This window comes from Odocoileus virginianus, chromosome 32 (assembly GCF_023699985.2).
Source record: "Odocoileus virginianus isolate 20LAN1187 ecotype Illinois chromosome 32, Ovbor_1.2, whole genome shotgun sequence".
Lineage (NCBI taxonomy): Eukaryota > Metazoa > Chordata > Mammalia > Artiodactyla > Cervidae > Odocoileus > Odocoileus virginianus.
In genome coordinates, this window is record NC_069705.1 from 2,639,584 (window position 1) to 2,666,975 (window position 27,392).

Genomic DNA, 27,392 nt, shown 5'->3' on the forward strand with positions numbered 1-27,392 from the left:
AAAGAACAAGAAAAAACAGCCCAAGATTCTGATTGTGGTGTGAGTTCAGGTAGCTAAATGTGACTGGCAACTCTGGGTACAGAACCAAAAATCCAGAAAATGGGATAATCCAGATAGACTGAGAGCTAGATTAGAAAATCTGGAACATACAGAGAAACATAATAGAGCAAACTGCAGCTTTGTCATTTGTCACTTGTGCTACAGCCCATGACACCAAACCTAGACGTCACGCCTGGCCCACCTTCCCCAGGTGATGTGAGTCAACCAATCTGGGGTTTCTGGGTCAGCATCAAGGAGGTGGTCTGCAATGCTAAGACCCTTGGCATTTCCTTCCCCCAGAAGAAGTAGGCCTGGCCTGAAATAATCCCTACTTTTGCGAATAACTTCCTTGCCCCACCCTCCTCCTGCCTATGAAACCTTTCCATTTCACACAGCTCCTCCGGGCACCTCTCTACTTGCTGGACAGGAAGCCGCCTGATGCATGAATAGCTTGGTAAAGCCAATTAGATCTTCAAATGAACTGGCCGAATTTTTGCTCTTTAATACTATGATCACCTTAGTGATGAGAAAGTGATTGCATTTGACACGAAGAGGGTCTAAAGTGAGATGCCAAAGTGAGTGGCTCTACTATGAAACAGAACACTTGTTGTTTTATCTATCAACGATTTATGGTCTTTCTAGGTTCTTTGAAAGGAGAAACCAAAACTGTCAAACCAGTTAAGTTACATGTAGCCCTGGAAAGGAGCCAGGAACCTCTAGGGTGAGGAAAGCAATGATACCCAAAGCCTGGGTCAAGAAATGAAATTGGAACCAAAGTTTACTGGTATGAAAGCATAGCTTAACCTGACTACCAGACCCTTGTCGCTGGCTTCTGGTCCGTCAACCCATGGCAGCTATTATTAATGGCTTAAGAAGGAAGAACAAATAGAAAATATTTTAAAAGAAATTAAACTACAAAGCACTGCTGAAAAATATTAAAGAAGACATCCCATGTTCACAGATGGGAAGACAACACTGTTAAGATGTCAATACTATCTGAAGTGACTGAGCTCCAGATTCAGTGCCACCTCTTATCAAAATCCCAAGAGCACTCTTAGCAGAAATAAACAAACGCATCCTAAAATTTACATGGTATCTCCAGGGACTCCAAAGAGCCAAAATAATCTTGAAAGAGAGGAAAGAAGTTGCAAGACACTTCCTGATTTCAAAACTTGCTACAAAGTTATAGTAAAAACACTGCGGTACTTGTAACAAGGACAAATATATAAACCAAGGGAGTAGACCAGAGAGACCAGAGATAAACTCTTATATGTATGGTTAATTGGTTTTTGACAAGGATGCCAAGACTCCTTAGTGGAGTAAGGAAAGTCTTTTTTCTGACAAGGATGTCAAGACCCCTTAGTGGAGTAAGGACAGTCTTTTCAACAAAAGATGTTGGAAAAACTGGATATCCACATGCAAAAGAATGAATTTGGACCCTCCCCTCATCGTATACAAAAATTAACTCAAAATGGATCCAGCACCTAAACTTACGAGCTAAAACTATAAAAATCTTAGAAAAAACAGAGATGGAAATCTTTGTGACCTTCAATTTAACAATGATTTCTTAACCATGACACCAAAACATGGGCAACAGAAGAAAAAAAAAGATAAATTGGATTTCATGAAAATTTTTAAAATTTTGTTTATCAAAGAACACTATCAAGAGGATAAAAGCAGGGCGTCCCTGGTGGCTTGGTGGTAAAGAATCCTCCTGCCAAGGCAGGAGACACGGCTTCAATCCCTGATCTGCGAAGATCCCACATGCCTTGGAGCAACTAAGTCCATGCCCCACAACTACTCAGCCTACACCCTAGAGCCGGGGAGCGGCAACTACTGAAGCCCTCACGCCCCAGAGCCCGCGCTCCACAGGGAGCCCGGGCACCCAAACCAGAGAGGAGCCCCCACTCTCCACAACGAGAGAAAGCCCACGCGTCCAGCAGCAAAGACCCAGCACAGCCAAACAAACAAATACGATAAATTAAGATAAAGAAGAATTTTAAAAAGAGGCTCAAAGGACAACCAACAGAATGAAAGAAAGTATTAATAAGCCATATATTTGATAAGTGATTGAGACAGAATATAGAAAGAACTCATAACTCAAACACTAAAAAGCAAACCTAATTCAAATATGCATGAAGGATGAAATAAACATTTCTCTAAAGAAGATACACAAATCGCCAATAAGCATGAAATGATGTCCAACATCATTAGTCATTAGTGAAATGCAAACCAAAACCCCAATGAGATACCAATTCACATCCATGAGGATGATCATCAAAAAAAACCACCAGAAAGTATCAACTGTTGGCCAGGGTGCAGGGATACTGGAGCAGTTGTGTGTTGCTGGTGGGAATGTTAAGACCGGGCAGTTGCTGTGAAAAACAGATTAAATGTTCCTCAAAAAGTTAAACACAGCATTACTGCATGAGCCAGCAATTCCAGTTGAAAGCAGGGACTCAAACACTCAACTTGTAGCCCCATGTTCACAGAGCGCCATTCACAATAGCCAGAAGGTGGGGACAACCCAAATGTCCATCAACAGATGAATAAATACAGTATACACATGCGATGGAATACTATTCGGCCATAAAAAAAGGAACAAAATTCTGGTGGGTGATACAACATAGATGAACCTTGAATGCATTACACTAAGAGAAATAAGCCAGACACAAAAGGACAAAATACTGTCTAATTCCTGTTTATGAGGTATGTAAACTAGCCTAATTTTTTGAGACAGAAGGTGGAATAAAGGTTACCAGGGGTTGGGAGAGGAGGAATAGGGAGCTATTATTTAACTGGTAGTTTCTGTTTCAAATAGTGAAGAAGTTCTTGAAATAGACAGTGGTGAGGGTCTATTACAGAACACTGTGAATGTTCTTAATGCCAACGAGTACTTAAATGACAGCTTTTATGTTACGGGTATTTCACCACAATGTAAAGAAAGAATGAATCATAATGACTAAAAACATCACAGATATTACAGAAAACAGACAAAAGCCTCCTTTGTTTGACTCTTATACAATGTATGCTACCTATCCTCCAACTTATTGATGACTCCAGTTGAAGGGGCAGGATTACAGCTGCAAACTGAATTTCAATCTGAACAGTCAGACAGCAACTTAAACTGACCTCGCTACCCGAGTTCAATCGTGCGACAGATTCAATACGGCATCTGGGCACTGGGGGAGCACCTTATGTTATCTGAAAAGTCGTATCTTAAGTTAAGCTAAAACCTCGTCATTCATCTCCACCTGCTGGGCCTATATAAGGTAACAGGAAATACACACACTGGTCTCTGCCCCTGGTCCCTGGCACAGACCTCCAGAAACACTTGTATATTCCTAAGTGATAAGCGCATTAGGAGCACCTTTTATTCTATAATTTGGTCTCTGACCTGGTCCCTCACACAGAGCTCCTGAAACCCTTGTAAATTCCTGGGTGACAGGAGTGTCTTTTGTTCTAAGGAGGCGACTCTGGGAGGACACCCGGATGAGGTCTGGTCACCGGAACAAGGACAGGATCAGAAGGCTGGAATTTTTAGCGTCCCCCACCCCCCGACACCTGGCCCCACTCTCCAGAAAGAGGAGCGTGCCCAGAAACAGAGTTAATAACTGATCACGTCTGCATGAAGACGCCTCCATAAAAATCCCTGGAGAGCTTCAGGCAGGTGAACACATCCACCCCAGGAGGGGGAGGACCCCACACCCCAGCCCCACAGGGACAGAGGCTCCTGCACTCAGGACCACCCCCCGCCCCCAGGCCTCACCGTGTCCTCGTCACCTGTGTCTGTATCTGTATCCTTTATCACACCCCTTAATAAACTGGTAAGCCCACTGCTTCCCCGAGTTCTGTGAGCTGCTCTGGAAAGTTAATCGAACCTGAGGTGGGGGTCACGAGAGCCTCTGACTTCTGGTGGAAAACCTGGGGACAGAAATCAGACCGAGGCTGTGCGTAACCTGGGGACCTATTACTGGCTGTTGGCATCAGAAGTGTGGTGGGACTGAGCCCTTAACCTGTGAGACGATCTGACAGTGTCTCCAGGCAGACAGGGTCAGAACTGAGTTAAATTGTGGGACACCCAGATGGTGTCAAAAAGAACTGCTTGGCAGGGGAAAAGCCACACACATTAGGTGACCAGAAGTAAAGAGCTCCGTATAAGAATAAAGGAGACACACGAGACAGAAACAGTACGAACGGGTCCCTTCACTGCAGAAAAAGCAAATGTCTACAGGTCTTTCCTGGACACCCTAGTTCAGCCCGTGAAGCTACACAGAACAAACCTTTCTCTTCTTCAACAAAACACACCCTCGTCGTATTTAAAGCTTGTGCATCCTACAGTCTTTCCCCTAAGCGAGACATCCCCAGTTCTTTCAAGCATTTGGATATGGTTTGATCCCATAGCTTTACCTGTTTTGATAATCTCCCCTGAATCTTTTCCAGTTTAAAATGCTTGACCCAAGCTGAATATAATCTATATGTGAACTTTATCTGACTATTCTGATTAACACACTCTAATGCTGGTTAAGTTTTTGGCATCTACAATACACAATTGCTTTATTAATAGAAACTTTTTATTTTGGGTTTCACATCACTGCAGTCTATGAGGAAAAAACTTTTATTTACAAGTAATAATTATCCCTAATAGAGAAATTAGAAAAATAAAGGAAAACTATTTTTCAATAAAATTAATTTATAAAAATCCATCTTAAAAACAAAATGGGCTACTTGACCTATGGTTCTGTGATGTGTTTTTCACTTAATTCTTATTCAACAATTTATCATGGATATTTTCAAATGATAATAAATTCGTATCTATATCCCATTCTTAATGGGTAAGGAACACTTTTTTTTTTTGGTATTTACCTAGTCACAACTCATTTTAAAAGCAGCTTTACTGAGATATAATTAATCAACACAGTCAATTTTAGAACATTTTCATCACTTCAAAAAGAAATGTTCAGCTATCACTCCTTATAACCCCACCTTCCACTCTAGTCCCTCTGGAATCTACTTTCTACCATGAATCTACTTTCTGTCTCTACAGATTTTCCTTTTGTGGACGTACAAACAGACTCAAACGCATGGTCTTTTGTGTCTGGTTTACGTCACTTAACACAATGCTTTCAAGTTTCCTCCATAAGGCAGCATGCATACATCAGCGTGTCACTTCTTTTTATAGCTGAATGATATTCCTTTGCATGGACCTATCACATTTTGTCTATCCATCTTCCTGTTGATGGATCCAGTCATCTGTTTCCACCTTTTGGATATTAGGAACAATCCTGCTGCAAACATTCCTGTACAACTTTTTACATGGAGATATCCTTTCATTTCTCACTGTACATGTACCTGGGAGTGAAATCGCTAGGACACATGGTAACACTATGTTTAGTCATTTGAGGAACTGATGGCTTTCCAAAGGGCCTGCACTACCAGTGTATGAGGGTTCCAATTTTCCCACACCCCCAACGATCATTATTACTTGACTTTTTGAACCCAGCCATCCTAGTGAAGTGGGTGTGAACCTGTACCGCACTGTGGTTTGATTTGCACTTCCCTGAATGACTAAGGATGTCAGGCATGCATTCACACACTTGGCCGTTGGTGCATCTTTGGAGGAATGCCTATTCTGATCCTGTGCCCATTTATTAACCGGGTTATTCGTCTTTTTGTTACGGAGCTTTGAGTTCTCTACATATTCAGACATAAGGGCCTAAGTCTGAAATATTTCAGGTCAGACATGTGATCTGAAATATTTTCTCCCAGTCAGTGAACTGACTTTTCATCGTCTTTTTTCTTTTTTTTCTTTTTTCATTGTCTTGATGACGGATTTTGAAGCAAAAAAAAAAAAAAAAAGTTGTTACTTTTGATGAATTCCAATGTATCTATTTTCTTTTGTTGATCATGCTTGTGGCATCATATGTAAGAATCTCCATGATTTACTCCCAGAGTTTTATAGTTTTAGCTCTTACATTTCATCTTTGATCCATTTTGAGTTAATTTTTGTATATGATGGAGTATGGGTACAACATTCTCTTGTACGTGCGGAACCAGTTGTCCCAACATCATTTGTTGAGCGCTTTCTCTACTGAAAGGTGCTGGTACCACGGTCATGAACCAGCCTGCCACAAGGACACAGGATGACCCATTTTTGAGCCCTGATTCTGTTGTTATCAATACATCAGCTATCCTTCTCAATGAACAATCTAGTAAACCTGCTTCTGTTTTCTTCTTCACAGAGATGAGTAGAACAAGCTCAAAGGTCAGAGCCCTACCAAAATTCAGTGTCCTCTTTTGGTTTACATCAAAACGTCAGTCAGTACTCCTGGGAATGACCTGTCAACCAGTTACGAACTCAGGCACATCTGCCATCATTTGGTCACCATTTCCCCACTATGTCCCCAAGTGCACCACCAAGTGTTCTGCTGAAATCAACAGCATCACCCTAATTCAGAAACTAACCATGCAGAGGTAAGAGAGAATGCTCACACCCTGTTCAATAATCCTTTCTGAATTGTTACAAGAAACGAAAAGATCTGTAGTTGGTGGAACTAATCTCTTCTCTATTTTATACTTTTTTGCTCATTTCTGTTTTCAGTGATACATACAAAATTAACCTCTATTCGTCAGTATTTACATTTCTAGTTTATTACCTTGTCTCTTGTACTGGCATATAGACATCTGAGATCTTTAAGTATTATTCCTGATTCCGTAACAGTAACTTTAATTCTAATCTTAAGTCCCTCTACACTGTCCAAGGTGTTTTCTGGCCCCAGGTTTTTCCATTTAAACATGAAAATATTTGCACCTATTGTATCAGCTGCAATTTGATGAATTCAATTATGAAAATTACATGTTAAAACTGTGATAGTCCAACGGAAAATATTAACATTTCATTCAAAATATGGATGACAAATTTAAACTTTTTCTGACTAGACAGTTGACGACAGGAAAATATAATACCTTAGTACATTATCACAGTCACTGAAGTCTAGTACTTCCTTTCCACGTTAAGTATTAAACATTACGAGACATAGTCAGAAAGTCAGTTGCCCTTGGAAATATGCATTATTCTTTTGTCCTGTGGTCTCACCTGAAAAGTGCATATACCAGGGTAGCAATCAAAGCGAAACTGACCACAACCGCCACAAGCACCTGGTCACTTACTCCTTCTATGACTGAATCATCATCCAGTTTCAAACTCTGAACTTCACCTTGATATTTGGCCATTCCAGGTCTAAAAGGAAAAGAAACAAGACGAACATTACAAACAGTACAGTGAAAATGACGTCTATCCATAAAAACAACTTAAATGTAGCTGACCTCTGATACAGTTGCTTTTTTAGTGCCCATTAAAGGATAACTCCAGCAATGAGTTTTTTTTTTTTTTTTTAATTATTAAAGAAGAGGACTTCCCTGCTGGTCTACTGGTTAAAAATCCGCCTGCCAATGCAGGGGACAGGGGTCCGATCTTTGACCTGGGAAGATCCCACATGCTGCAGGGCAACTAAGTCCGTGAGCCACAACTACAGAGCCCGAGAGTCCAGGGCCCGTGCTCTGCAACGAGAAGCCGCCGCAGTGAGAAGCCTGTGCACCTCAATGAGAGAGTAGCCTCCACTTGCTGCAATTTGAGAAAGCCCGCACGCAGCCACGAAGGCCCAGCACAGACAAAAACAAAGGAAAAAATAAAGTGTTAAGGAGTAAAAGACATTCCTCATGCCCAGGGCCTCTTTCCTTACTCCTGAACACCACAAGCGTTCCCCAGGTAGATCACACCCCGTCCTGTCCCTCACTGAAGGTGATGGAATGCACCACGCATGCACAGGGAAGCAAAAAGTCTGCTTCTGCAAACATTCCTGCCTTACCTGGCGCGGAGTCCTACACACAGCAGGACCTAATACAACAGGAGCAGCTTACCTTACGGTGTTAGCAATCTGAAAAGTCAAAAGACTGTAGAACATATGGCCTTTTACAGCTATCCTGAGACTACCTGAATTCATGAAAATTCTGGTGCTTGGAAAACTACTAGCCTCACCTGGGACTAAGCTCAGCTTATGGTTCAGAATTCTGTGAACTGCTTGGAACACAGAATGACTCTGAGGTTGAATTTCCTTATGAAGAGAAAAGGGAACATATGAAAGGATCCTTCCCACTTGAGAAAGTTATCACTCAACTGGAGGAAAATAATACCTGATTTCTATAAGTATGAGGGAAGTTAGCCAGACCACATCAGAATCCAAATATCACAGGTAATTCTTATTTCTTTCAGATGACAAACACTAAAGTTACTTAAAATCTTATAAGACACCTAAAGGGAAATAAAGGCAATAAATATTCAACGACACATATATAACTATTTATAAATAAAATCCTCTATTTGTATAATGTACTGCCCTGAAAATAGCTTTATTCAATGGCATCATTAATCAGGTGAGTTTCTGTTAAAAGGAAACTTTGAGTGTGAAAGTCTTAACGCTTCAGAAAAGGACCTGAAAAACTAGTAAGAAAATGAGTGACCTCTCATGGAAGAAACTTAAGCAAACAAAACAGATCAGACAGCTTTCATCGGCTTTATACATAGTAATGGTCTGATGCATCAGGAACTTTCTAATGACAGGTTTTGAGTATCCTTAATGAAAGCACACACCAGGAACTCAGCGAAGGAGCTTTCACCTCAGGATTTTATTCAAAAGAACACTCAGATGAACAGCTAAGTGAAACCGAAGAAAAGAGCTTCCACCAATCTCGGGGTGGACCGTGCGGACAGTTTTAGATTTTTATTATGGTCAGGTCTCTTCTGTTTAAATTAGGAGATGCTGGGTCATGTCAGAAGTCCAAAGGGCAGTGAGGCTGACTCACATCTGCTCAGAGATAAGCAAATGTTATCCCATGTCAAGATTCCCAGGCTCTAATTACTGAATCAGGTTATGAGGATTCCCTCATACGCTGGACGTTTAGGGAGTTCATTACTTTGTACTTAAAAAAAAAAAATGGGTTGCATTTGTTTCCGTGTTCTTCCAAGTGTAATCAGAGATAATGTGACTAAATTCTACTGTATAAACTATACACACACACACACACACACACACACACACTATATATTCCTTTTCTATTGGAGTAAGATGCTTTATAGTGTTGTGTAAGTTTGCTGTACAACGATGTGACTCAGCTACAAGTATACCTATATCCCCTCCCTCCCACCACCCCCAGCCCCCTCCTCTAGGTCATCACAAAGCCCCGGGATCAGCTGTGGTATACAGCAGGTTTGCCACTAGCTGTTAATACACACGGCAGTGTGTGCATGTCAGGCCCAATCTCCCAACTCATTCCCCCCTTCCTTATAACTGAATCGCTCTGCTCTACACATGAAACTATCGTTAACACTGCCAATCAACTACAGTTCAATAAAAAAATGTATATATATGCACACACTCTACTGAAAAAATACTTGACTTCTACCAATGATGCCCTTAAGATAACTGCTTTCTTCACATTTCCGAGAGCTCAGAGATCCAGGATACTTTGAGTGCTGCAGGATCACGTAACGTTATTTGCATCACCTTAGAGCAAAAGTGTCCAATGTTGTTGAAACGAAGAGTCACTTTATTTCCACAAATTCTAGTGTCACTGAAGAAGGTGCCTGGGCTGAGAGAGGGTGGGAAGGGCAGAGACAGCTGGGGAGTTTCACAGAGGAACCTGTGGCCCTTTCGGCTGCGTTTCCTGGCCACGTGGAAACCCCAGCCCTCGCACGGACAACTACTAATGGTGTCTGATTGGCTTGTTGGGGGTTTCAATAGTTAACTTCCGCCAGCAGTCTCTCTTATCATCAAAGTCAAAAAAAAAAAAAAAAGAGGAGGAGCTAATGACTCAGAAATGAGGTATTGATATCACCACTTCAGTTTGCAAAGAGGCCCATCTAAGATTACAGGGGATAAACAATAAAAAGGAATAAAATCATCTACTTGGAGAGATGACTTGAAAATGAGTTCCAACGTCAACCTGAGCTCCAGTCCTCCAGGTTCTACTGGCCCGAGACCAAACAGTGCTGCTGACTGTAAGCAGGGGCGAGGTTCTCAGCTCGAGCCCAGGCACCACGGGAGGCACCAGAGCCCAGAGCTCAGCTCCGATTCTGCTGTCACTTAAATCTCTTAAGTGAGTGAAGTCGCTCAGTCGTGTCCGACTCTTTGCGACCCCATGGACGGCAGCCTCTCAGGCTCCTCTGTCCATGGGATTTTCCAGGCAAGAGTACTGGAGTGGGTTGCCACTTCCTTCTTAGGACCGCTCATTTTCTGCAAAAGGAAAAGGCTGGGGTTTGAGGATTTCTTAACTTCCTTTTACCACCACACTTCTCTGATGCAGAGGTTTTTTTGGAATTAAAAAAACAAATAAATAAAAGGCAGGAAAGGTAAATAGCAAAGGTTAAAACGCTTACAAGTGGGCAGCTGGCCTGGGAGAGCCAGATTCGTATCTTTCCCAGGATAAAATTCTACAGTCTGAATTCTTTTCCAGGATGTATTACTTTAATAATAAACACAAAGGCCAGTGCCTGCTTCCTCCCTTCAGGGCGGAAAATTAGGCTTCAGTGCTCAAAGATTTAAGACGTCTACTATTCCTATCAAGCAACTTAGAGACTGCTGGTTTCCGGGAGGTGGGCACCTTCTGAAGACCTCAGTGACACGCACTACAGGGCCTCGCTCTAAATGCACTGAATGCGCTACTTGCTTGAAACCCCGAGGAAAGGGTATGGAATGTATAAAACATGGTATCTCATCTATTTCATAGGATCCTGTCAAATGAAAACAAGTGATTAGTACTCTGTCTTTAACGATTTGAGATTTACAGAAACAAAACACATCGATCTTGGGAACGGTGTTGATAACTGATAGAACAGGAACTGACCGCCGCAGTGGCTTCATTACCATGCAGCTGGCCAACTCTTATCGAGCAGCTTAATATATTGAAGAAGAACGAGTTTTGCAGTCAGACAACTGCGTACTTGTGCAAAATCTGGATATCAGCTTCCTTGTAAGTAAAATACATAAAATTAACAAACTTATGTTGAACAGCTACTTTTTGGGGCCTCCCTCACAAAAAAATCCTTGTTTTGTGGAGTTGATGAGTTAATAAAGGTAAAACATTTGGCATGCTGGCAGGCTCTCAATAAATGGAAGCTATGATACTTTGATTACTATTATTAACCATCTTCAAGGAGTCCACAGACCCATGATAAAACCTAGCCACGCCTTCCCCACAACTGAACTAAGTAGCATCCCAAGCCCTCTTTAATCAGAGCTCTAAGTATGTATTTCTTGGGAGGATTGAATAAACTTGGCACATTGCCACAAAGGACACCACTGTGTTTAAGTGAAGCTGATAAAACAGCTGTAGATGAGAACTAGCTTCCAACTAGCCTGAGAAAGGAGCGAACTAAGACAAGTTCCACTCACTTCCCTTTGGTCTTTTCCAAAGCTTCCAGGAAAAAAAACAGCACAGACAAACACAGGAAGTGTAGGAAGTTCCATAACTTCAAAGGAGAAAACTCAACGTCTTTTTACCCAAACTCATGTAGAAACATGGCTTTTGCAGACAACTACTCACATGCGAGAAGTTTTTAATATGATTTCCTTCATGGAGGGGAACTGCAGCTACCGAATGGAAAGCTCAAGAACACATCACGCACCAGTGAATTGTGGGTGAGCCCTCAAACCCGAGACGTGGGAGGCCGAGGTCAAAGCCCCGAGAAAGGGAGCAGGTGGAGTGAAGATGCTCTCTTGGGACAGGCCTTTCAGAAAGGATCCACATCTCAGGAAAGGCTGCATGGGAGGGCAGACCGACTTGTTGACTTCACTTGTCTAACAAGGCAAAAAAGGTCACTTAAAAGTGCCAGGGAGTCGACAGATATAACCTAGCTCGGAATGTAGAAACTCTGGTTCCACAAAGGTCCAGAGGCACCAAGAGAGGAAACAAGGGCAGGTGGGGGGCATTTTATCACTTCTACAGGTTCCTCTGCCTTTAGAATCAAATGCTGTAGGGAAGAATACTTAAAAGACCACTGAGAAGACTCCCGGTAAGATTTTCTAGATTCACAAAATGAAAAAACCTGACAACTGCTACTCTGAAAAGCATCACTAAAAACTCAACGCTGGGACTTCCCTGGTGGTCCAGTGGTTGTGAATTTGCCTTGCAATACAGGGGGACGCTGGTTCAACCCCTGGTCAGGGAACTAAGACCCTACAGGCCGCAGGGCAACTAACACAAACTACTGAGCATACATGCCATAACTAGAGATCCTGCTTGCCTCAACAAGATTCCCTTGCTGCAACTAAAACCTGATGCAGCCAAATACATATAAATGAAAACAACAACAACAAAACTCAATGCTGTCTTGGCAGTTCTGCAAGCTCAATAACAAAACCTAATCTTAATGGGTAAAGGGGGCTCCAAAACCTAGTCTTAATGGGAAAAGTGGACTCCAGGAACTGAAAACCAAAGAAAGGTGTGTGCTGGGAAGCTAATCTTGCTGCACCCCAAATAAAAGTCCGGCATCATGTGGCAAAGTTATGCATACCCTATACCTCAAAAATTCTAGGATTCAAAGGCACCTATCTCCCAAAAAACTTACACGTGGCACCTGTCTATAGGGATAAGAATGTTAGAGCATTGTTCTTAGCCACAAACTAGAAGAGCAAAATTTGCCCATCACCAGTAGCATGGACAGACGGTTGTATTCATACAGCGGAGTACTAGACAGCAGTGAAAACTACCTAGGGATCTGCACAAACTTACTAGGAAAGAAAAGCCACGAAATGACACACACAATTTCGCAGAAGTTCAAAAGCAGGCAGAGTAAAAACGGCGCGGTTTAGGCACGCAGACGTCGGTAGGGAAGCTATAAGGAAAAGCAAGAAAGTGAGCATCACAGAAGTCAGCGGAAGGAGGAGGGAAGGTGCTCAATAAAGGAACAGGAGGTGGGGGAGGCAATGCTGTTTTGTTTTTTTTTTTTACCTGCCTGTTTATTACTAACTAGTCTTTAGGCACGCACGCTGTGTGCACTTTCCTGCACACGGTGTCTCGCCTAATGATTCATCGGTAACGCTGCAGAGGGTGCATGCTCTGGAACGGGGTGGGGGAAGGGTGAAGGCCAGTCCCCTGGCCACTGGGCAAGGAGGGCCAGGCCGCGGTGCCCTGGGGGGTGGGGCGGACCGGCACCACCACCCTCCGCCCCTCCGCCGCCCCCACCCCCAGTCCCCCGCCTCCCCGGGCCGCGAGGTCCGCGCGCCCCGAGCTCGCCACGTCGGCCGTCCGGCGCGGGCGCCCGGGGCCTCCCGCCGTCCCGCCCGGGCCCGGGGCCCCGCCGGCGCTCGGCCGCGCGTACCTCTGCAGCGCCGGGGACGCCTCGCAGCTCCCGGCGACCGAGGCGCGGAGTGTTTCCGGGGCCGCCCGCCGCCCCCGCGGGCACCTCTGGCCGCGGCCCCCGCCTCCTCCTCCTGCCGCGGGCCCGGGCGCGGGCGCGGCGCACGCGCGCTGCGCGCTTCCGTGCGCGGGGGCGGCCGGCGGGCAGCGGGCGGGCTGGGCCGTGCGCGGCGCGGGCCGGCGGGCGGGGCGCGGGCCGGGCGAGGCGGCGGCGGCGCGCCGGTGACGCTGCGGGAGCCGCGGCGGCCTCCAGCGCCGGGCGGAGTCGGCGGCCGCGCGGAGGACGCAGCCCGGGCCGCGCCGCGGGCCTTCCAGGCGGGGCGGGGCGGCCGGAGCCGCGGCGGGAAGATGTTCAACGTGGAGACCCTGGAGCGGGCGGAGCTGTGCGAGAGCCTCCTCACTTGGGTAGGTGGGCGCCGCGCTCCGGAGGGGACCCCCGACCTCCGCCAGGCCGCCGTCCCAGGGTCCCCCAGCCCCCACCCCGCGCCCGGCCGGCGCTGCCGTCACATCCGGGGCGCGGGGCCCCCGGTGCCGGGCGGAGGCCGGGGGCCGCCGCGGGGACGGCGGGCGGGGGGCTCCCGGGACCCCGGCCCGAAGCTCCCGCCTTTGTTGTCACGCTGGCAGGACGGCCCAGCCCCGGGCGGGGCGGGGGGGGGGGGGGGGGGGGGGCCGCGCGGGGAGGAGGGCAGGGGGGCTTCCACGGAGGCCCGTGCCGGGCATCCGAGAGGAAGGGAGAGGTGCCCGGGGAAGGTGCTCGGGATGGAAATAAATCCGCAAGGCGGGGGGATCTGGGCGTCTGTAGTGGGAGTCGACATTTGCGGAGGGTGGGGGGAGCGCCACGCTGTGGCTTTCTCAATTTTCAGTTATTAAATGTTGGTTAAAATTCTTACATGTGCCTGTAAAGGTGTTCCGTTCTCACGCCAAGAACCGTGCCTGTAGCAGCCTTTTCTACAGCTGGACATTAACACCCAAGCTTGTGTGTTTGTCTTAAGTGTGGTGTCAGTACCCGAGGAGTGTGTGTGTGTGTGTGTGTGTATCTGCAGAGCCACGGGATAAATCCGGTACTTATTTTGGGGAGATTTCGTTTCACTCACTGCTAAAAAACGTTAAATATCACTTTTAGTATCACTTTTAGAATGAAGCACAAATATATGTATGGAGGTGACTACAGCATATGTATTAATGCTCCAGGTAAGAAACAGATGCCAAACGGGTTATATTTAGCGGTGCCTTGGGTGATGAGCTTGGATTGTGGACTTGAGTCTCCTCCATGGGGACCTTAGAGTGGAAGGGTTACTGGGGCACTGCCCTAGGCTGGTTGTAACAAATGTGAAAGTCGTCTGAGGTTGTCATAATTTGTCTTTCGTCACGGATCAAGTTGTGTTTTCTGAGACAGTATGTACCACGATAGAGGGGTCTGTTCAGTGACTTGCATGAGGCCGTCCTTGGCATTTCGAGTTGTTTGCAGTATATATAATTCACACACAGCTTACAGCTAGAGTGAGGTGCAGCTTCACGTGGGGAAATGGGTTTCACGGCTGTATTTTAGGGCAGAGACAAACCTGATAAGGTGCATAATGTGGCCAGAGTTTGACTGGGAGGACAGAGATAAAGGAAGGAGTCACCACATTCTTTGATTTTGTGGAAGGACTGGATTTGGCAGAGGTTGTAAACAGAAGGTGGAAGATCTGAAAATGAGCATTTTTGAGTCTGTACCTCCTTCAGTGCTAGAAAGAAAAAAGCCCAGAGGGCAGAGATGAAGAAGGGTATTAAATCTGAAGTAGGACTGCATTGTTTAAAGTTTGGAAAGACAAGTCACAGAAAAAAAGGTGTGTTTGAAGGGCATCTGCCAAAAGGTGATCAGTGCAGTGATTTGGGTGAAAAGTGCTAATAAAAGTAACAAAGGCAGAACCACAGAGGGAAGTTTGAAGGGGTGCTAAGAGAAGCACGTCATGGCAGCATCTGTTTAAAATCTGGTAAGTTGTTAAAAAATAGAGATCATCAAGGTGATCAGCTCCAGAGAGTGGTCAAGGGATCTGGCTTTGTAGAAAACAGCCTTTTTGAAATTTCACTGGAAGGCTCATCAAGGAAAGTTTCTAGGGGGAAGATAAGAGATTATCAATGACAAAACTGGAGGGCAGAGTCCAAACAAAGATAATCAATTCTAAGACTTGGAAACATTTTAAAACATTGTACCTTGAGTCCTTTCCAAGTAAAGTTGAGTTTAAATGGGGGGTTTGTTCTTCTAGTTGTTATTACAAATGTGGAAAATGTCCCAGGTAGCTGAAAATGTCCCTTTACTCCAGTAGCTCCCCTCCTGTCTGAAGGCTGGGTTAATGCCAAAGACAGTTCCAACAGGAAAAGTGAGGAAAGAAAATGTACACTGTACATTCCTCAGAAAAGACCGCCCCCCCCCCCCCACATTTGAAATAATTTGCTCTATTTTGTACGAAGTTCTAGCCAACCTGGTTGTGCAACTGCTCCGCGCACAGTAGGTGGAAAGGTAACTGCCACGCTCAGCAAGATGCAGGCAGTTGCTGTCAGTGGCAGAGAAGACCCGAGAGCTGGAGGTTCAGCCTAGGTCATTCAGTCCTTGAGCTGCATATAGCACTACGCCTCCACATTCAATCACTGAAGAATATAATTATGGTCCCGAACATCAAATAAGAGCTTATTTTCACTCCACAGCATTTAGGTTGAGACCAGAGGTATATAGTACTTATAAGAAGTTCTTCCACCAGAAGTAGTTGAACTAATAGCATCAAGGCACTTGAAAGGATAACTGTCGCCACCTGTACAGAATTCATTTCTGTGGGATGTCTGATTGCCCCAAATGCTGGCTAAATTTGCTGTTGTATTGGAGAGGTTAGCCCCAGAACCACACGTTCCACATTTTTGTTGAAAGAGCAATGTTTGTTAAGAGACAAAGTATCATCCTACCTAGGGAAAATAGTTGAAGGTTACATTCGGAATCAAAGTGGATGCACCAAGCAAGTTCAGCAGGACATGCTGGAAAATTTCCACTCTCCCTGTCTCCCCACCCTCTGAGTCAAAATGCACTCTTAACCTGTTAGAAAAAGTCTGCCCTACGTAGTACACCTGTTCCTTCCAGCCGTGCAGGAAATGATTGCTCTTTCCTAGGGTTATGAGGCTGAAAAACCAGAGACTCAGGGATGCCCCCAATTAATGGCAGGAAGCTAAGTGGAACAGGAGCCATCCCCACACAATGATATCAACGCACCCTTGTAAGTTTTCATGCAGTGACCTGTGAAACGGCGCACCAGTGCTCACAGTTAGGAAGGGTGTGTTCCTAGGCTGATACCTCCCCCGTTCACTCGCTCTGCCTTTCTAACGCTGTTCTGCTTACCATTGGTGTCCTCCACTGGAGGAATGAGGGAGTCAGATGTACAAAAAGACGTAGTTTTTAAAAGCTTTAACCTTCTTATCTCCCCCCCCCCCCAAGTAGAGGGCCTGTTTAACCTGTTCAGAGTGTAGGTTCTGAAATTTGACCACCTGGGTTCAAGTCCTGACTTGGCTGCGTGCTAACTGTGGGTAACTTTGGATGAGGAACTTCACCAGTGTTCAGATTGTATTCAGGGTGACGCTGAGAAGTGTTTCCTATGCATTAGTATGGATCAACATAATTGCAGGGCTCGTCAAAGTGCGGGTTGCCAGGTCCGGATTCCAGAGCCTGTAATTCGGGAGGGCTGGGCTAGGATCTGCTACTCTGCGTTTCCAGCAGGTTTCCAGGTGGTGCTGTTAGTGACCTAAGCGCCCACGTTGAGAACCACTGCTCCAGAGCAGGGTTTGGTAGCCTTAGCATTGTGCGCAGTCGGGACTGGGTCACGTTCGTCGTGGGCACTGCCCTGAGCTTACTGTAGGCGGTTCAGTAGTAGCATCCCTGGTCTGTACCTCCTGGAGGCTAATAGCTCCCACTTGGTTGTTACAACTAGAAATTTCTCACGGGGAGTAAGAGCTCCCGCGGTTGAGAATCACTGCTGTGGAGATAGTCATTCCAGGTGAGCTCGAGCTTTCTCCTTCTCATGACTTCGTGGGGGCGGTGAGGTGGAGCTCCCGTTGGTGTTAATAGAGCTTCTTGGAATTAAAAGAGAGGTTATGACCCTTGAGGCAGAGTTTCATGCCCTAATGTGGTTGCGTGCAATTACCTTTAAATTTTACTCTACTACTACCCTGAAACACCCTGTAGATGTTAACTCAAGAGTTTATGAGAACTGGTAGGTGACAGGTTTTTTTTTTTTTTTTTAATTGTAATACCTGTACCACGAAGTTCTTTCGAGGTGCACAATTCAGTGCTCTGTGGTGTGATCACAGATTGTCAACCATCACCGCTAATTCCAAGAATATTTTTATCGCCTCAGAAGGGAACTCCGCAGAGAGAGTCTGTCTGGGACCTGCGTTACTTTTATCTCAAGGCAGAGATGGACATCCTCATGAGCGGCTAAAAACCCTCAAGAGCCAACTCAGAGAAAAGAATTGTTTGGAAGCCACATTTTAAAAATTAAAATGAAAATAGTTTTAAGTCCCACGAGATAAACAGATAACAGTCTTACAAGTAAATTACTTGCATGATTGAATTGCCTGCTTTATTGAGTTTTTTTCTTCTGATTGCCCAGTGGCAGTTTTCTGATCTTTCATCCTTTGCATCTGGTAGCGCTTTGGATTAGAGGGCTCCACCTGCCAAACTGGTGCCCTTGCTCAGATTATTTGATGAACTTGTTAAAAATAGACTCCCAGCCTTCTCCAGCTTCCCAGTTCATTCAGTGTACACCCTGGTCTGGGAACTGCTGCTTGAGGCTTTTACAGGTACCTAATGTGCATTTGTTTCCTCGTTCATTCTTGAAGCACCCCTCCAGAAGCTATTTTTCCCAATTCCTAGGTTGAAAAATTGGTATTACAAGAGGTAAAGTGGCATATCCAAGGTCACATGGCCAGTAAATTAGGTGCAAACCTGGAGATGGAGTTCGTTTTTTTTTTTTTTTTTTTTTTTTTGAGGGGAGGGGAAAGGCCAGGCGGCAGGTAGGATCCTTTTTCCCCAACTAGGGGTCTGACCCGTGCCCCCTGCTTTGGAAGCGTGGAGCCTTAACCACTGGACCGCGAGGGAAGTCCCTGGAGTTACTGTTTACCTTCCGAGCATGTTCAGTGAGAGGTCTTTTGGGTCAGGCTGGGGGTCAGGAGATGAGTGAGGTGTGCCTTCGCCCACTGCTGTTTTTTATTCTAAGCCTACAAGAAAGAGATGAATTCAGCAGCTGTAGGATGACAGTGCATACTTAGTTCTTTTTGAACTATTCGATACATTGTTACCACCACATTATCATGTTACCACCACATTATCATTGAGAAGGCAACAGGCGGGGGTGTGGAGTAAAATTCAGTGTCATTTCCTACAGATGATGTTTATCAGGCCCATCTATTCATTTACTAACAATGTATTGAGCCTCTGCCACCCACAAGGTTAGTGTTGGGGGCCCTGGTGGTCCCTTTCGTCACCTCTCCCAAAGAGACATCCGAGTGAAAACCACCACTTGCTGCGGGATCTTTCAGGTCATTTCCTTAGTTCCCACCGTGTAGCCATCTCCACCCACCAGACTTTGCAGAAAAGAAGCAGCAGCTACTGACTGCACTTGTTCACAGTTCTTGGTTTAAAGATTTGATGGATGGCACAGCGCAGAGACATGGATGCTGCCCCACTGTTGGACAGTAGATTGCTACAGCGTTTGTCAGGGACAGCTCAGCGATGTTTATCAGAAACTTTAAAGAGTTCATACACTTTGGTTCAGCAAATTTACTTCTAGGAATATGACCCAGTGAGTAAAACGTACTGAAGGCAGATGGTCCCCTGAACATTATTTGCAGTGTTTCTATGGTCGTCACCTGGTTTGACCTCAGCTGTGTTAACATAGTCAAAGGCTGTGGTTTTTCCAGTGGTCACGTATGGATGTGAGAGTTGGACCATAAAGAAAGCTGAGCACCGAAGAATTGATGCTTTTGAACTGTGGTGTTGGAGAAGACTCTTGAAGAGTCCCTTGGACTGCAAGGAGATCCAACCAGTCCATCCAAAGGAAATCAGTTCTGAATATTCATTGGCAGGATTGATGCTGAAGCTGAAGCTCCAATACTTTGGCCACCTGATGTGAAGAACTGACTCACTGGAAAAGACCCTGATGCTGGGAAAGATTGAAGACGAGAGGAGGAGGAAACAGACAGGGGATGAGATAGTTGGACGGCATCACCGACTCGATGGACATGAGTTTGAGGAAGCTCCGGGAGTTGGTGATGGACAGAGAAGCCTGGCATGCTGCAGTCCATGGGGTCGCAAAGAGTTGGACATGACTGAGCGACTGAACTGACCTGAACTGTGTTAACATGCAAACCTGTTAGCACAGGCCTCCCTGCCGCCTCCATGCAAGCCTTTCTTCACGCTGCAGCTGCTGCAATCCTTGTTACTATGCACATGGCTCAGCCTCCCTCTCCTGCTTAGAATCCTTTGCCTGTTCCACTTGCCCTGAGGATAAAGTCCTAACGTGGCTTGTGAGGATTTGCAGGCTGGTACTTCCTCCTTTAACCGCGTCTTCCACCGTTTACCCTCTTCCCTGTTCTATCCTCTGATGCCCGTACTCTTCCGTTTTACTAACCTATAAACTGCAGAGCACATCCTTTATCTGTTCTCAGAGATTATTTCTTTCCAAGTCTCGGTTGCACTACTGAGTAGAATCATTGTTGGCTCAGCGTGTTATCTTGCTCAGAAATAACAAATGTGGCTACTGATTCTCAGCTACAGCATGTTAGTTGGAATTCATGATATGTTTAAAGTCACAGTGAACTGAGGATCTAACCCAGCTGTAGCTGTGATTTCTACGTATTATCAAGCTGTTTTGGTTCTTTCTTCTGGCTGCACCCCATACAGCTTGCAGGATCCTGGTTCCCCGACCAGGGATCAGATCCGTGCCCCCAGCAGTGAACGTGCAGAGTCTTAACCCCTGGACCACCAGGAAGTCCCCCACGATACTTTGGTTCTGAGTGAAAGAAATCTCAGCTTGGCCAGATGTAAAGAAGAGATGGATCTCGCATCACAGGAGGCTCTGAGGTTTAGTCCAGTGGCTCAGTTTTGGCCTGCAGGACCTCATTCTTCCTGTTCCTCTTCTCTGCCATTTGCTGCGTTGGCCTCATCCTAACAGTCACAAGATGCCTGCTCGTGGCCATTGAGGCCACCAGCATGCTTATTCACGCCAGGGAAGGTTGGCTTTCCTTCCCTGGAAGCCCACGTTAAGCCTCTCTTTGCATCCGTTTGGTCCAGATTGTCTGCCTGAGAGCCCGCTTGTGAGCCAGTCACTGGCAGAGGGAATGCAGGTGCCCTGACTTTCTTAGGTGATTATCTCTGAGGATGCTGAATGCAGGGAAGCTGCCCAGCGTCCTCCACAGTCCCTTTTACCAAAAGGAAAAAAATTGCAATGCAGCCTGCAGGAAATTTCCCATAAGGGAAAACATTTCTTACTGTTCTGCCTTTTTTTTTTTTTTTTAATAGTCAGATCTTTATTTAAAACTCCAATCTGCCAGCCTAGCGTTTTCCACCAGCTCGGGGAGCAGAAACCTTCACAGGTTCCCAGTCTTCTGCTGAGATGCTGCCTCTGTGGGAACCTTTGCAGCAGCCACTGCTGCCCTTTGAGATGCTTGCTTAGCCTTTTTTTGCTTCCTTGGCGGCCCTGCCAGCTTATTCTCATTGAGCCCCTTCCCAGGTTCAGGTTCTGATTTCCTCTTGGCTGTCACATCAGAAGAGATGCACCCGTGTCAGCCCTCTGGAATTTGAGTGCACAGCATGTTTTCTTTTGAACATCTTCCGACTGTCCGTTTCTGTGCTTGCTTCTGTAGAGGACAGTCCAGTTGGTCTGACGAGGATTCCTCTTGGAGAGGAATGTCAGCTCACATTTTGCATCAAGAAACTGGAAAACCTTCCCATCGGTCCAGGCGTAGCGCCCCCCCCCCCCCCCCTCCATGCCCTGGGTAGATCTTGAACCTGCTGAAACTGCCCAGCTCCACCTTCAGGGTGGCTAACGCCAGGGAGAAGGAAAGATCTGTTCTGCTTTTTTAAAATGTGTTCAACTCCAAGATGAGGTAAAGAAGCCTGAGAATTCTGCTGTATGGTTAACTGTGAAATCATTTCTCTCTCTCTCTCTCTCTTTTTTTTCCCCCTTTTTCCAGATCCAGACATTTAACGTGGATGCACCATGCCAGACCGTGGAAGATTTAACGAATGGGGTTGTGATGGCCCAGGTCCTTCAAAAGATGTAAGGATAAATCGCTTTATCTTTTTCTGTGTTACGTACATGGATATTTATTAGATTGAAAACAAGGACCAAAAAATAAAGTGTTCGCTTGAAACACGAGTTGCCTGTAGACTGAGGACTGAGCAGCATATGTGGTTTGGGTGGTCCATGCTCATTTCAGCTGCAGGGTAGTTAAGGCTGCAATTGTTACCATACTCCAGCAGTTCTGGAATTCTTCATGTGTTTTTTTCAGCAAGTGTGGCAGACATTTTCATGTTAGCATCCCAGTTTTGCCATTCTAGAGCGCTCTTAAGAGGCTTCCTCTCTCTGTAGGACTCTGCCCAGATGTCTGATCAGCAAGGGTGATATATTTATATTTTTACATTTTATAAATATGTTTTATTTATAAAATAAAGGAAAGGCGTGCCCCATGTTCTGTGTCCCTGTTAACCTTTTGTGTGCTTCTAGAAGTAGGTAGCGCCATCTCATATGCCATATATTTTACTCGTGTGTTACCTGCTGCTTTCACAGACACCCATCTGCAGACACACACACACAGATAAGCTCCACCTGGGGGTGGGAGGTTTCTTTTGTTCACTGCTGTGTCCTAGCACCTAGGACAGTACCTGCTTTTGGAGTAAGCCATCTGAAAATACTCTTTGTGGATCCAAAATAGTCAAATGTCAGCATCTCTTGGTTCCGTCTGTATCCTGGGTCCTCTGTTCACTGACTAATGGAAGGAGTGAGATACTCGTTTGGGATATATCATGTAAAATAATCCCAATTCTTTCCTTCTAAGCACTTTGAAAGCATGGTAGTTATAAAATTGATATTATTAGGTTGTCTTGAACTTTTGACCTAGGAACTTTCAAGTGAAGGATTACCTGTGAATTTACGATGTCATTAGGTGTGATGCGATCTGGGGACACGGTTGTCTGTTGAAGCCTGAGACAGTGAGAGATTGCCTGTGACTGCCGAGGCTCCCCGCAGCGCGGTTGAGGACCTGTGTCACCATGAAGTCTTCTTGCTGTTGCTCACCTAGCAGGGAGCTGTGGAGAGCGGCTCGTCTGAGAAGCAGCTCGGACGCCTGCGTTTCAGGGGCTCTGCCTGCCTTTCGCGTTAGGGGTTCGTGCCTGAGAACTGTAGCTTGCTGTCTTTCTTCGGCACTCACATGGCACGTCCCTCCTGATACACAGGCTGTAGGCTTTTCGGTGGAACTCGAGGAGGCTTGCCTAAAACCTGACCAGCCCTGGGCCTAGCACTGAGAAGAGTGGTCTTGTGATTTCCATGGTCACCTTTAAGCGGTGCCCTAGTAGCGTTTTACACAGCCTCGAGAGTTTCACTCAAGTTCTTAGTAAGAATTATTTGTGGGCAAGTGGGCATAGCTATGTGAGCTTTCCAAGTCGGTGTCAGTAAATGAGTTTTTTTGTCTAAGTTACTTTGGGTAGGATTTCTATCCATTGTAGAAACCATGAGAAAGCCTGTTTGTATATATTGTTTTACCAAACCAAGATTGTAACATACATTATGTTCTGCCAAGTGGTTGTTGTAATTTATTGTAGTCTTGTAGATATATTTCTCATCAGGATTCTGTTTTTGTACCCTTTTTTCTCAAAATGCATCCCTTTTTTCAAAAAAAGGTGACAGATTTGTGTCTGTGTATGTATGTGTTGTATGCGTATGCATGTATGTGTGCACACATCGGTGTAACCGCCACCCAGGTAGAATGTACAAGATTTCAGGCTCCCCGATGGTTCCTGCCATGCCCTTCCATAATCAATACCCCTTGTCTCCAAGATACCGTGATTCTGAGTTCCAAACCATCCTTGTCACAAGTGGAATCTTACAGTTGAGACTCGTTTGTGTCTGATTATTTCAACGTAATGTCTGCATGACTCATCCATGTTGTTCTGCATTGTCTGTTTTAAATAATTGCGTCATATAGCTTCACAGAAGCTTCCTCCTCTGTCAGCTTGATACTTACTGAGCAGCTACTCTGTGTCCAGCGCCGGTGAGGCCAGGGCAAGCACAGACCACAGGGTAGTTGTGTTCAGAGAGTTTATAACCTAACTATGGAAACAAACTTGCTAATAAAACAAGCGCTGCAGAGAAAGTTGTGAAAGTGTCAAAGTTAGCAGGCGACTCTGCAGTCCAAGCCGTAGATATCCATTTGGGTGTCTCTCAGTAGAAGCCGTGAGTGTGGATTACATCGCTCAGGGAAGAATATGGAGGAAGAAGAACACAGGTGTACCTCAGCCTTGAAGACCTTCGACGTTCAGCTGTTGGTCAGAACGTCGACCAGCAGAGGGGCTAGGAAGGCCTGCAAAGTGTGGGTGCCCAGAGAAAGGGCAGGTCTCTTCATTTTGCCTGAGCCGAGCAGTGAAAAACTGGATCTTCCTGTTGTTTCAGTAGAAATTTTATCAAATATATTCATAGTATGCTTATTGTTAGTGCAGCTTATTTTTTTCCCTCTCATCTTAAGTCATTTTCTGCTCATCTGCTTTTCTGCTTCCAGCATCTTGTTGCTGCCTCCTCTCTTGCTGTTTGCCTGTGTAGGTTCCCGTCTCCCTGTTTTTTGTTTTTAATCAGTAGACTTTGTTTTTTGGAGCAGTTTTAGTTTCACAGCAAAACTGAGTGGAAAAAAGTTTCAATACGGGATGATGAGAAAGTTCTGGCGGTGGATGGCGGTGATGGTCGGACCAGAGTGTGAACGTACTTCATGCCTCTGAGCTTAAAAAATGGTCTAGATGATAAAGTCATACGTATATTTTAACTACAATAAGAGAAGTTTTTAAAAACTGAGCGAACAGTCTGGTGACCTCCCACCTGCTCCGTGCCGCACCCCACACAGACCCTCCCCCGCGTGGGACGTTTGTTGCCATTGCTGAGCCTGCGTGGAAGCATCGTCATCACCCAGCCCCCAGTTTACGGGAGTTTCATTACAGCCACACAGAATAGCATCTGCCCTGAAAATCCCAGAGCTCTGCCTAGTCACCCCACCCCCAATGATTGTCTCCACTCTTCAGCCTTTTCCGGTCACGCAGGGTGTAGACTGACTTCTTTCACTTAATAATGCGCATTTAAGATTCCTCCTTGTCTCTTCCTGGCTTGCCCGTTCGTGTCTTTTGAGGGCTTATCCCTCATTTTTTAAACAGCTTTGTTGAAATGAAAGTGACGTGCAATGAATCGCACATTTGTAGAGTAGAATTTGATGTGTTTTTTTTTTTTACTGGTGGAGATGCCCAGGAAACTGTCAAGAGAATGAGCATATCAGTCACTTCAAAAGATCTTCTCAGCCTCTCCTTCCAGCCCCTTCACCCCCCCACACACACATCCCCAGGGCAACCACGGATTTGCTCTGTCGATTAATTTGCATTTTATAGACAGTTATGTAAATATGCTCATAGTATGTTTTGCCTTTAGAGGGAGAGGTGGTGGCTTCTTTCTGTGCAACATAATCTGAGATTCATCCGTATTGTTGCCTGTATTATTGGAGCACACGCATGTTGCATTGCACAGGCGCAACTGTAGCCCATCCCTCCAGCCCTGGGCTGCTGTAGTCTGGGCTGTTACAGATGGAGCGAGGCTCTGTTAGCATCACAGTCGATCACAAATGCTGTGAGCATCGGTGTTCCCATCTTTGTATGGACATACGCTTTCATTTCTCTTGGGCAAAATTCCGTGTAAGGGTGAAATGACTGGTGTATGTTTAATGTTCACAGGCAGTGTGTGAGTCTTCCAGTTGCCCCATGGCCTCAGCACTTGCTGAAGCCTGTGTTTTTCATTATAGCCATTCTAGTGGCTGTCCAGGGGTACATCACTGTGGGGTTTACCTGTATTTCTCTCAGCGTGATGACTAGTGACATTGGGCATCTTTTCTTGTGTGTGTGTGTGTGTGTGTGTGTGTACACACACACATATATATATTTCCTTTGGTGAACAGTTTGTGGTGGTCTTTTTTTAATTTTTTAAAACTGAATATAATTGATTCACAAAGCTGTGTTAGCTTTTGGGGTACAACAGGGTGACTCGGTTATGTGCATATATTTAATATGTTCTTTTCTATTGTAGTTTATTGCAGTTTATTGTATACAGTTTCCTGTGCTGCGCAGTAGGACTTTATTTTGTATGTGGTAATTTGTATCTGCTAACCCCAAACTCCTAACTTGCCTGTCGTCTCCCCGCTTTCCCGTTTGGGGGCCACACGTTTGTCTTCTGTGCCTGTGAGTCTGTTTCTGTTTCACAGATAGGTTCACTTGTGCCGTATTTAGAGTCCACATATAAGTGATACCATGTGGTATTTGTCTTTCTCTCTGACTTCCTTCACTTAGTATGATAATCTCTAGTTGTAGCCATGTTGCTGCAAATGGCAATATTTCCTTCTTTTTTTAAGTGGCTGAGTAATATTGCATTATATGTATGTACCACATCTTCTCTACCCACTCCTCTGTCAATGGACATTTAGCTTGCTTCCTTGTCTTGGCTATTATAAATCCTGCTGCTGTGAACACCGGGCTGCATGTTTCTTTTCCACTCAGAGTTTTTTCCCAGATACAGACCCAGGAATGGGATTGCACAATCATTTGGTAGCTCTGTTTTTTAGGTTTTTAAGGAACCTCCATACTGCTCGCCATAGTGGCCGCTCCAGTTTACATTCCCACCAGCAGTGAAGGAGGGTTCCCTTTCTCTGTCCCCTCTCCTGTCTGCCTTTTTTTTCTTTTTAATACTTTTATTTACTTATTGGCTGTGCTGGGTCTCTGTTGCTGCTCAGGCTTTTCTCTGGTTGCGGGGCGCAGGGGCTGCTCCCTTGTTGCGGGGCACGGGCTCTGGGGCGTGCCCACCTCAGTGGCTGCGGCACGTAGGCTCAGGACTTGGGGCTCCCGGGCGCTCGAGCACAGGCTCACTGCTTGTGGTGCACGGGCTTCGCTGCTCTGCAGCATGTGGGATCTTCCCGGCCCAGGGATCAAACCCACGCCTCCTGCATTGGCAGGTGGATTCTTTACCACTGAGCCTCCAGGGGAGCCCCTTTTGCCTATTTTTTAATTGAATTGTCTGTCTTATTGAACTTATTGTTCTTTATTTCTAAATACATGTTCTCTCTCAGACATAGGTTTTAAAATATTTTCTCCCAGCCTGAGGGTTCCCTTTTAACTTTATTAATAATAGTGTCTTTGCAGAGCAAATGTTTTTAAACTTTTTATTATTAAATAATTATTATTTAATAATATATTTTTTTAGCTCACCTTTTTTTTTTGGAACTGTATTAAGAAACCTTTAACAGACACAGGGTCACTAAGATTTTCTCCTGTGTTTTCCTCGAGAAGTTTTATGGTTTCGGTGCTTATATTTAGGTCTGTGATGCAGCTGAACCGACATGCTGGGATGCGTCATTCTACGTTTCCCGGCATGAACCCTTGGTCGCCCTGTGCCACTGCCGCCCCGGCCCTGCCGTCTCCCTCTTCTGGGGGACCGCCTCCCGAGGTCCTCCTGCAGAACCCCAGCACCACGTTCCCCCTCTCTCTGATCACTTTCCAAGGTGGGGGCCATCATACTTCTGAGAAAGTTGAGACACACACAAGAAAACCTCCCTGGCATCCCCGCCCCCGCCCCCCACCACCACCGCCAGCGCCCGTGTGGCCCCTCGCTGCCCGTTGC

At 45.6% G+C, this 27,392-nt stretch overlaps 2 protein-coding genes and 1 pseudogene across 5 annotated transcripts in view; 1 reads left to right on the forward strand and 2 right to left on the reverse strand.

Moving 5' to 3' along the window:
* Positions 1-13,577, reverse strand: part of RNF170 (ring finger protein 170) — a 31,277-nt gene extending 17,700 nt beyond the window's left edge. Inside the window, exons 1-2 of one of the 2 annotated variants that reach the window (XM_070459762.1) lie at positions 13,418-13,577; positions 7,136-7,279 (exon numbers count right to left, since the gene is read on the reverse strand). In XM_070459762.1, coding sequence (XP_070315863.1) covers positions 7,136-7,272 — 137 coding nt within the window. In that variant the 5' untranslated portion in view covers positions 7,273-7,279; positions 13,418-13,577. Of the gene's footprint in view, positions 1-7,135; positions 7,280-12,828; positions 12,895-13,417 lie in introns of those variants that run through there. The other variant, XM_070459763.1, reaches the window with a different exon arrangement.
* A 91-nt stretch (positions 13,578-13,668) lies between these two features.
* HOOK3 (hook microtubule tethering protein 3) overlaps positions 13,669-27,392 on the forward strand; it is an 83,601-nt gene continuing 69,877 nt past the window's right edge. For 2 of the 3 annotated variants that reach the window (XR_011485083.1, XM_070459760.1), the window contains exons 1-2: positions 13,669-13,860; positions 21,673-21,758. Coding sequence is in view for 2 of the 3 variants with exons in the window: in XM_070459760.1 (XP_070315861.1) it covers positions 13,804-13,860; positions 21,673-21,758 (143 nt within the window). In the remaining variant the exon portion in view is untranslated. Of the gene's footprint in view, positions 13,861-14,622; positions 14,647-21,672; positions 21,759-27,392 lie in introns of those variants that run through there. The other variant, XM_070459761.1, reaches the window with a different exon arrangement.
* On the reverse strand, positions 21,032-21,631 carry LOC139032549 (large ribosomal subunit protein eL24-like; annotated as a pseudogene).